Genomic DNA, 10,604 nt, shown 5'->3' with positions numbered 1-10,604 from the left:
CAATGGCTTATTTACTGCTTAGCTTTTTTGTGACTACTTGGCTAGGTCTGAGATGACTTCACAAACACTTGGACATTGCTTTAATATGGTTAGGTAAATTACTACAGTGCAGTCTGTGCTTTCTCCTCTTTCTCCAAACACCTGTGGCAGTCTGGGAATGACATTCTGTGACCATTGGGGAGATGGGCAGGAGACATCTATGTCTAACAGTTTAAGATGTATACCGAATTCAGATCTTTGGGACATTTGATGTTCCAGGTGGAATATCTGCTCTAAATACCTGGAGCTCCCAACTCCAGAATAGCTCGGCAGCTTGAGTAGTAAATGGACAGTGCTTCATATCTTCACTTTCAGTTACGCAGGTGATGAGGTCTTGAACTTTGTTACCTCACATTCCCAGTTTAGTTCCAGATAAGCACGATAGTGGCTGGTTTGGTTGTGTCTCTTTATCAGTTATCTGTTTTGAGCTGTTGAACTCTGTAAAATTAATTGATTGCATTACACATTTGAACTAGTCTCTGCTACTTTCTAGAGAAATGTCTCAACTGTGTGGAAATTTGCTATTTTGGGATAAGAATCTTTCTTCTCTTCTCAGTTGCACTGTGCTTCATACTTTGTCATCCGTGAGGCAGTAAAACTCTAATCAGTCCTTTTTTTCCAAAAGAAAGTATTCAGTCATTTTGCCAGATGAGCCATTTTCTCAGCTAGTTGAAGTCATCCAGAAAAGATTCATGCATGATTTGAAGAGAATGGAAAGGGCAGCAGCTATGTATCATTGATACGAGGACTCGTGACCGTATAAATGATTTCACAGTTCTAGGCACAGGAGGTTATTTTGAAGTCACTTTTTAGTGACTGGCAGTAGAGAAGTTTGCAAGTTACCACCAATACCTCTGCTCTGGTTCTGTTTATACAAAATACTGTTTGTTTTTGTGGAATGCAGTCACCTTGAAAAGAAAGGTGTGCATGGCATTTACAACATGAAAGGCAGAACTCTGCTTTTGCCTTACTCCTGCATGACTTGACTAGACTGGAACACTTAGCAACATTAACTGCAGTAATAACTTCATCCAAGGCTGAATGGCATCAGTCTGGTTGTGCATTAGTGTGAGAAAGTTGTTCTTTCAAACACAGCAAAGAAAGTATGTTGTTATCATGCTCCTGCAGTGTATCAGTAACCATTTTTGGCTTAGAAATGGATAAAATACTGCCTGGATGGCTGTATTGAGGGTGTCTCCAGCAGCAGATTGATACCTAAATGATAAGCAGTGGGCAGAAGAATAGAAGGCTTTTCCTGGGTAAAGTATTCAGATGGAGTAAATGGAGGATGTCTGAACTGTGTTAGTTGCAGAGCCAATGATGGTGTTAGAACTTATAGGACTGCTTGTAAAAGGCTGGAGAGGTTGAAGGGGAGAACAAAATATCGTGCCATCACAGCTGGACCTCTGGTTTGGGTCTTTCCCTGTCTCAGTGATTTCTACGTGGTCCACATTATATATACAACAGAGATAGCAACTCTGGCTTGTCTGAGCCAGGTTAGGCAATCCTGTAGGTAGATCGTTGGATGTAGATTTTGCTAAGGGATTCTGAAATCTGTGTTCAGCTGCAGCACTACAAATCAGATAGTAGGGAACAGTGTTGTGACAGTGTTAAGGTTTAAAATTCAATTCTTGGACTACAAAGCCATTTAGCTTCTTCAATTTTTTATGCAAGTCCTCATTTTCAATTTACTGCAAATTGAACATAAGCAATTTTTACAATCTAGCAAAAGGGTTTCGTAGTCATGTGTCCCATGTACAGGGTCATAACTTGTGTTTGCATTTTAAATATTAAATGTATTCTTACGTAGGTGAATTCTATACTCATTACTGCTTGTTACATCTGATTGATGAATATACTGTATCTACTTTTGTCATTGTTTTGCTTCTCAGGATCAAATCTTCATGGAGAATGTTGGTGCTGTAAAGCAGCTTTGTAAACTAACCAACAATCTTGAAGTCAGAATAGAAGAATTGGAACAGTGGAATAGGAAACTGGCCAGGCTGAAACGGATGAGCAGTTTAAAGTCAACAGTCAGCGAAGAGAGCAAAGTCAGGTACCTCTATCTGGAATGTTTTCTGATAGTTGTCACAGAAATTGGTAAAGCGGTCTCTGTGGTAGAAGTGAAAACTGATTTCGCTTGACAGTGGAGTTCAGCTCATTTCCAGCATTTAAGTTGTGCAAACAATGCAAATTTCTCATATTTTTTAACTCACTGACAAAATTAATATTTGAAATGGCTGTTAAATTGCAGTCATTTTTGTAATCGCTTCGGCTGGATAAAGCAAGGGTAGATTATGTCCAGTTACAGCTCTGGAGCTTGGAAATTGCTGCTAAGAGAAATCTGCCAAGCTGCTTCTGCAAGAAAGAATCGTCATTAGTGCTTCAGTGGAAGTGATGAGCATTTCCTGTTTCTAACCCATTTCCCCAAGTTTTCTTTGAAATCAAATATAGCATTTAATAGCATTCTCCTGAATGAGTTAACTGGAGGCCTTTGTTCTTGGAAATGAATCTGATAACACTATTGCCTTTCTCTATTTAAATGTTAAAATTGCAAAAGCAAGTGACAGTAACACCATATTGAAAATGTCCCTTTTTCATTTATTAGTTGCTGAAGCATTTGAATATTAAAAGGATTTTGTTTCTTACAGCCGGTATAGTCGAGCTACTAGTCTTTTGCCATCAAATAAATCAGTCCCGCTAACATCCAGCAAGGTGAGTCAAATTAAATATATGAAATGTGCCTATAAGTGTTTTTCTAAGTGTTGAAGTGTTGCTAAAAGCTTTCATGTTTCTAAATATAAAATCAAATTCCTTAGCCAGAATTATTTAGTGTCATGCTAGGATCTTAAAAACTAACTGTTCTGAGATAGAAAAAATATGAGACACTTTCAATTCTTGCCTATACATTGTGTGTGCGAGAGCAGATCCATGCTGTATGATGGTGTCAAGGAAGAGACCTCAACAGGAGAGAATTGTTGGGCCTGTAGGTGTGCTCACATGGTGCAGTGCAGCCTTGCACGGAGATGCTCATTTTGGTTTGGAAGTCTTCACAGTGATAATTCTTTCTCAGCTTTTTTCCTTGGATGAGTCTTTCACTGTGGTTCGTAGTTAGCATCTCCTGTAATTAGCATCTTCTGGCTACTGCTTACTGAGTTCTTAATTTGATTTTGAAATACTTCAAGAGTATGAACAATGGCAGGAAGAAAAGAGAAGGAACTGTTATTTTTACCCACCCTTTCTGCTTGTGTAATGTTTGTGTCCTCAAGACTATCAACAGCGTGCGGTGCACTCACAGTTCTAGGGAGCCTTTCATTACTTAAGTTTTTCTCTTTAGATGTTGACCCCTATATAACGATAACTTGTATGATTCCTCTGAAAGAAACAAGGTTAACTTCAAGTCAGACTAGTGTAGTATTTCTTAAGCTACTAGTAGTAGCTGAGTTATGTGCCACTTAAATTAAACAAACTTTTTTTTTCTAGGTTTGTTTGTCAAAGAGGAAAGAGTCTTTCTCCATGAAGATTTTCCGGGTGACTATAATAGCTTTGATTGCTATTATGGCACTATGGTAACAACTAATTATCAACAAGTTGACTTGTTTCTCCCTTCCCCTTTCTACTTATCAGAAAGAAGATTGCAATTTTTTTCTTCTTCTTACAATTTCTACTCAAAGAACACAGTGTATTAAAGTTAACAGTGAACATCCCTGGTAATATTGTAAGGTTGAAAATGTTTTAGAAAAGTGAGATACTCATGTGGTGCACACACAACTAATCTCTGTCTATGTCACAATGTATGGTGCACCTTGAACGCATCTTGGTGGCTTGTGCTACAGGTCCAAAGCTGGACTTGTGAGACTTTGCATGTTTGATGCAATCATTCTGTCCCAGAGTACAATTTCTGATGTACTGAGTGATCTGTTGTGTGAAATAAAGCTGGACTTGTTCCCAATGTGGTGGGCAGTCCTGCCACTCTGAAAGTTTAACTTGTGATATCGGACTTGTGGAAAGGAAAGAATGCTCTGGACTTTTGAGATTGCCATTTTCTGTTTCCAGTCCAAAACCCTGTGCTTTACAATCTCTCTGTGAACCGAGTACTTTGAACTGGTGGTGTAATTCTATTTACAATGGAAAACCGACCATACTTTGTGTTGAATTTAGCTGTATACAAGTATCTGACTTAAAACCCATTAAATTCAGTCAAATTTTTTTCCACTAAAGGGGAAGTGTTCAGATAGTTAACTCTTATATTACTACATTTGGACAAGGTGCAGTCAAGGTATTATTCGTATTATGTTATATAAGACATGGGTGTAAATCTACAGAATAATTCTCTTTCTACAGTGCTTTGACAATATCAACCCTATATTTACTTAGCGTTCATGACAGACATTTTGAAAAACATCCAATTTACAGGCAAGTAGTTGAATTATTGTTAATGAATGCAAAGTAGTAATAGATTGTGGGCCAATCAGTTTTGGTCCACAGCTCTTATGTCCATTTCTTAATTAATTGTTTTTCTTTTTCTTCAATAGCAGTACCTCAAGTTCTGTTGTACTCTCTCCCTCTACCACTACAGCAGGTACTGTATCTTTGCTGGTCTGCATACACATAACAGGCTTTCAATTTCTGTGCTATTATAAAATTCCAATAGACACACAGCACTAGTGAGAATTATGTCTTTTTTTTTTTTTTTTTTCCTTTAGCATTGCAGGGGGAAAGCACAATTTCTCAGAGCACGCAACCCGTCAGCAGGATCCCTGAAGTGAATTTCTGTGACATTTTGCCTTGTGACAAGGTCTATTGTTGTCCAATTCATCAACAAAAAGTAAAATCTCTAAGTTACGAGAAAACCAATGCAAAGGAGAAACGTAAGTTGAAGCATTCATTTCTATTATTTACCATTTGAATAAACAGTATATGAAGCGTGTGGGGGAAGGGGCAAGAATCTTTAGAGGCAGTTAGCTTCCAAGAAAAGAGCCCAATCCAGGGGATTTAAAAAATCCTGATGTAACTAATCATCATTTGAGTCGATAAGTTTTTGAAAAATCTGGCTTGGTTACCTTTAAGAGTTCTGGGTCCTAAGATGTTTTGTCAGGTGTCACTGTTCTTCCTGGCCATTCATGGCAAATGATTTCATGTGAAGCAGAAAGTCACTAATTCCTTTAATTAACCTTTGGCTACAGTTGGCCAGGAGTTGATTGGGGGTAGTGGAAGGTGAATTAACAGATGTGAAAAAAACCAAAACATTTAATGGTGTCACAATGTGGTGATACTACATCTTTCCTGTGGGCAGAGACAGAAATTTGATTGCCAGAAAACATAAAACTTAAAATTAAAACTCTGCTCATTCAGGCAGGGGTTTTGAGTAGGCAAATGTTGTTTGAAGGCTGAGGTCTATGAAATAAATTACTTTTACTGGAATGAATTTTCTTTCAGATATTGTCTGCCAGATGTTATGTGTGTAATGTATGAGTAGGTGTATTGATTACAACTTTTATAATATTTATAAAAAAGGTTTTATATATAAAGGTATGTACAGGTTGTTGAAATCTGTATTGCTCTTTCCCACACCATAACATTGTCAGTGTCTAGAAGCAAGTGTTAGTGTTACTAAACCCAACATTCATACTCTTTGTTTCTTGGCCTTGGGAACAATTCTTGCACCAACCGCAGTTGGCAAGTTGAGGTGAAATTGGGGACGGATGCAGTTCAGCCTCTGAAGTACAAATGTCTACCAGGGCAGGCATTGCCAATTGCTGTGACAGTCTGATCACATGAACTGTTTCAGTGGGATTCACCCACGGGCCATTCTTTATACTGCAAAGTGCTGTTGTCTGCAGGCAAGCTGCATGTAAGTGGTCCTTGTGATTCTTGTGATTAGTGCGCAGTAAGCCCCGTGGCAGATACAGCTCAATACAGCGCTTTCAAGAGGTCATACCCAAGTGATTTGTGTTGCTCTGATGCCTGAAAGAGTGTTTATTAATTAAAAAGACATTAATCTCATTTACAAATGAGGGAACTGTAGATGGATGAAAATGAAATATGAAAACCTTCTATCCCCAGCTGACTGCATTTGATATTAGGTGGAAAGAGAAGATAAGAATAAACACAAAACATTACCTTCTCAAGGTCTTATGCTCCAAATAGCATTAAGTGTGGATCCAAGAGTGAAAAATCAGCACAGTACACAAGCTACTGAAAGATTTCAGATCTGCACAAGTTTAATGAAGCTGAATGTATCCCCAGATGGAAAGTAACAATGTCAATATGAAATCCAAACAGAAGGAAAACCAACAAGCTGCTTAATGTAGCTCTAGCCAAGATAAACGAAAAGTAAAAAGGAAAGGAAAATGTTTTCAGAACAAAAAGCTAAGTTAAATATGGGGAATAATCAAGATAAACAGTGGGTATTTTAGAATCAGCTGATTAGTTCATGGAAAGATAAAACTATTTGAAATTGCAGTTGGATTCAGTACTAGTTTAGGAGTTCATATTTAACAGACCTTTTACTGTTCCACTATCCTATACCTGTATTCTTTGGGTGCAGGCTACTACTGAGTGCATCTGTTGTAGCTCCTAATCCCTTGCATCTCAGATTTGTTGAGGAGAAGGCTGTTAGGAGTGTTCAAGTAGAAACAAAAGCATTCATAACCAAGACAAAATTTATCAAACAAAAATTCAGCACATCTTTTTGTTTAGCCTAATGTGGCCTTTTTTCCTCATACTTCATTTGTCTTACGAACTGAAGGATTTAGACTTTTGAACTCCTGTTGATTTCAGTGGAACTGAGGAGCGTGAATACCCTTCATCATCTTGACCTTTTCTGCTCTCTGCTTCCATGCCATTAATGCTCATTGCTCACCCCCTCATGTTAAGCGTCACTGGTAACCAGTGTCCTTACATTCTCTTAGAGTGTTGTTTCTCCCTGGTATCCCTTCCATCACAATAAAAGCTTGGTGAGGGCTCCTACTGGATTTTGGTGAACTTCATGTATTTGCATTTATTGCCTTCAGATGGTAGTTAGTGGATTCATAGCATGGTACCACCACCACAAGAAACCATCAGCAGGTTTTTTCCATACTGCTTATAGAGTATTACAACTCACGTGAATTAAAACCAGAAAGTGCTTGATTGGGAAAAAAAAAAAAAAAAAAAAGGATACCACATTTATTGGATGAATTTACTTGAAACTTGTCTGAAGATAATAGTTGTCCTCACTACATTCTGGTCATGCTCATACTTTTGTATTTGTTATTGAATTGGATCTTCACACGCCAGATGGGCCTTTGAGAAAGCCCTCAGAGTTACTGTATGTGGCAGAGTGGAAGTTTACCACAATTTATTGAAGGCTGCTGCAGTGTCTTTTGGTGGTTCCTGGTGTTCTTAATTGGCAACTTGAGCTCCAAATAAAAGTAGCTTCAGGGTCCTGCTTTCTACATTTCATTTGGGTTGCATCAGCTTAAAGGACAATGAAATAGTAATCGTATGAAGAGTAAAAAGCCAAGTAAAAATATTTTTCACTATTGGTTACAACTCAGTTTAAATAGTTGAAATCTTAGTGAAGTAAATCTATCTTCATCCTCGGTTTTTGTGCAAATTTCTGGTAGCCACTTAATGCTTTCCTGTCAAAGAATCACAGTATTAAATGTTTAATAATTCAGAGTATGTAATAAATATTCCTGCCAACACTTGCACAGCTGAACTATTGTATCTTCGGGGAGAACATCTTTCACTGAGCAATGTCTTACCTTTACCAGGGGATATAGGTTTTCCTACAGAATAGTTCTCTGTTAATGAAAATGCAAAAAGGCAGGGAACGTTTAATGCATTGCTAACATATCTCGACTACATAGAGAAAACAGAAGAAGGTGAAAGGAAGATGTGACAAGTGGTTTGTAAATTAAGAGGAAGAATGAGAGAATGAATAGCTCTTTTTTAGATCTGCCCCAGGACCTACTGTACATTTATAACTGATTGCATGTGTTCGGTAGCCATTTTTCTAGGTGTGTGGCAGCAGATCACAGCACAGCAGATGGTTACTAAATGCAACAATTACCACCTAAGTTGGCAGAACTGGCAAATCTGTATGATGAGGAAGTAAATAGAAAATGGATTCAGGGAATAACTAGCAGCAGTATCACAGATTCGTATCAAAACACAAAAATTATGGAAATCCCAGAGATGATTTTGTATTACATTGCTTCTGGGTCCTTAGATTCCAGTTGTTGATGTTGTTCCATGCTCTCAGTCACCTACTAGCGTGAGGAAACTCTGAATTTTCGTATTTCCCAATACTGAAATGAAAACCAAAATCTGGAATTAATAATAAAACAGTAAGGTTAATCCAGCTTTCTTGTTTCAATCTCAGTGAAATGATGCATTTTCATCCTTCGTTTTGTAAAATAAATTTTTATACAATGAAGCAGTGAATTCTGTTCTAAACAGACATTTTGAAATCAGAATGTTTACTTCGGAAAATGTGGGAATGCAGCATTCTGGTATTCTAGAAATACATGATTCCTTTTTTCCCAGATGAAATGGTATTTGATGAAGCATATTAGTTTAGGCAAGATCAACATTTCTCAGTGCCAATTTATTGGTAACATGTCTCTGGACAGATTCTTGGCTGATAATTAGTGTAAAAGCACAGGAGTAGCTTTAAACTAATTCCCATGGGCTTGAAGGGCCTTTTTCCTTCCCCAGGTTGTACAATGTGATGATTATTCAAAAGATCTTTTAAAGTTCACTTTGCTAGAGAAATGCTGGGAAAATTAATAGAGTTAAAAAAAACCCCATCAGCTTGTATTTCCCAGACTAGTTCAATGTTTGAAATTACAGAGGTGACATCAGTAAACATAGTGATCATGTTGTTAGAGCTGTGTATAAATTTCTTTAATTTGGTGACTCAATCTTCTGTCTCTGAAGTACTGTATCTCACGTGGGTCAGCCCTCAGTATCTTATATCTCACATTCAAAAAGCTAAGTTGTTCCCCTGGCCTATGTTTGCGTGGCAGATGCCTATTTATTAATTTTCTCACTAATAATAAAGATGTGGCTTTATGATCAGATTTGTGCTGACTTCTTTTGGCAATATATATCTTCTTCTGAATAAAGGTGCTTTGTATTTTAAGGGTTTCTCTTGTGGTTATGCATGCCTTTATCGAAGAGATAATTAACAAAACATCTTCTGATGTTGTATTAATATTTTGCTGCTACAACTGTGCAAGGCTAACTTGGGGACATTTGTACATACATCCTTTCACAGGAAACAGAAGTAACATGTTACCTGAAAGAAATCCAGTCAAAAAATCTATCAGAAGACCTGATCTTGGAAATGACTGTAAGTCTCATATTTTTTTTAAAAAAATGTTGAAATGTATAATTGTGTAACTTTGAAAAGCTACCTTTAGTCTTGGAATTCTGCTGCTGGAATTTAGAGAAGTTTCATTTATAACTGGTCATTATAGAGAATTAGCACTTAAGAATCTATTAAATATCTGTGATTCACTGTAATTTTCTTGTCATTTCAATTTACTCTTACATCTTCATTAGATTTTTATAGACATTCTGGCTGCCCTCTCTAGAGAGTTCTTAGACTTGGCTTCAGGTGCAATAAAATGACAAGTGACATTTTCCTTGACAGGGGCTGAAATCTCGTATAGTACTCAACTCTGCTAACCCTTATACAGCAAAACGCTTAAGCATATGAGTGTGGTATTTGTGTGCACGAAATGCATGATACAGTGTAAAGGAAGTGTTTGGAGTTTGGCCCAGTTGACCTAATGGGTTAAAAACGTCAGCTGCTGAAAGGGGCCATCTCTGCCTTAGCATCCTGACACTGCCTGCATCAGTGGAGATGAAATGAAGTTCATCGACACAGGACATTTGGCTTGACTTCAGGCTCCCCTTTTAGTGACTGTGCACTGCTGTCAGAGCCAGTCTGGGCTGAAAATATTGATTCTTTTCCATGAAGATGAGTATCTGCTTGTTACGTATGTTGTAATGATATGCTCTGGCATTCATTCAGTATGACCAAGATTATGCCCCATCTTTTCTGTTTATATGGATGCTCTCTTTTAAAGTTTGGGGGTTTTTATAAATGTTTGATTAAAGATTAGACAATATTTGGATGATAAAACATCTATACACTGGTGTGCACTTAAGCATGTTGCTACCCAGTGCCATGTGAGGAATAGAACACAGGTTCTGCCTGTTGCCTGGTATACCCCAGTGGGATGATCTGGGAATAATCATTCCCCTTCTGATTTTTTTTTACATGGCTACACACATCAGAAAAGGGCCTTTGTGTCTTTACTATGATACGTGTTGTAATGAGATGCTGTATCAGAGGGAAATGCTCTGTGCTACTTCTTTGAGATGAACATGCTCGATTTCCCTCTGTCACTTAAGCATATGTGTGGATGTTTGCATGCTGAAAGTTAAGTATATACTACCACACAGGTGTTTTATAATCAGAGCACAGGTCAGCCTATAACTGTCAAGTTTTTTAGTAAAGCAGGGAGCTGTTGCTGTAGAACAGAGGAACAAAACCACAAAGACAG

At 37.7% G+C, this 10,604-nt stretch overlaps 1 protein-coding gene across 1 annotated transcript in view; it reads left to right on the top strand.

Annotated features, from left to right (window-relative positions):
• The window catches only part of MYRFL (myelin regulatory factor-like), a 135,212-nt gene that overhangs the window by 17,274 nt on the left and 107,334 nt on the right, over nucleotides 1-10,604 (top strand). Inside the window, exons 11-15 of the mRNA XM_009887832.1 lie at nucleotides 1,932-2,095; nucleotides 2,691-2,754; nucleotides 3,523-3,608; nucleotides 4,575-4,621; nucleotides 4,746-4,910. Coding sequence (XP_009886134.1) covers nucleotides 1,932-2,095; nucleotides 2,691-2,754; nucleotides 3,523-3,608; nucleotides 4,575-4,621; nucleotides 4,746-4,910 — 526 coding nt within the window. The remainder of the gene's footprint in view (nucleotides 1-1,931; nucleotides 2,096-2,690; nucleotides 2,755-3,522; nucleotides 3,609-4,574; nucleotides 4,622-4,745; nucleotides 4,911-10,604) is intronic.

Source organism: Charadrius vociferus, unplaced genomic scaffold (assembly GCF_000708025.1).
Source record: "Charadrius vociferus isolate BGI_N301 unplaced genomic scaffold, ASM70802v2 scaffold125, whole genome shotgun sequence".
Classification (NCBI taxonomy): Eukaryota; Metazoa; Chordata; class Aves; order Charadriiformes; family Charadriidae; genus Charadrius; species Charadrius vociferus.
This window is presented reverse-complemented; position numbering and strand designations above follow the sequence as displayed.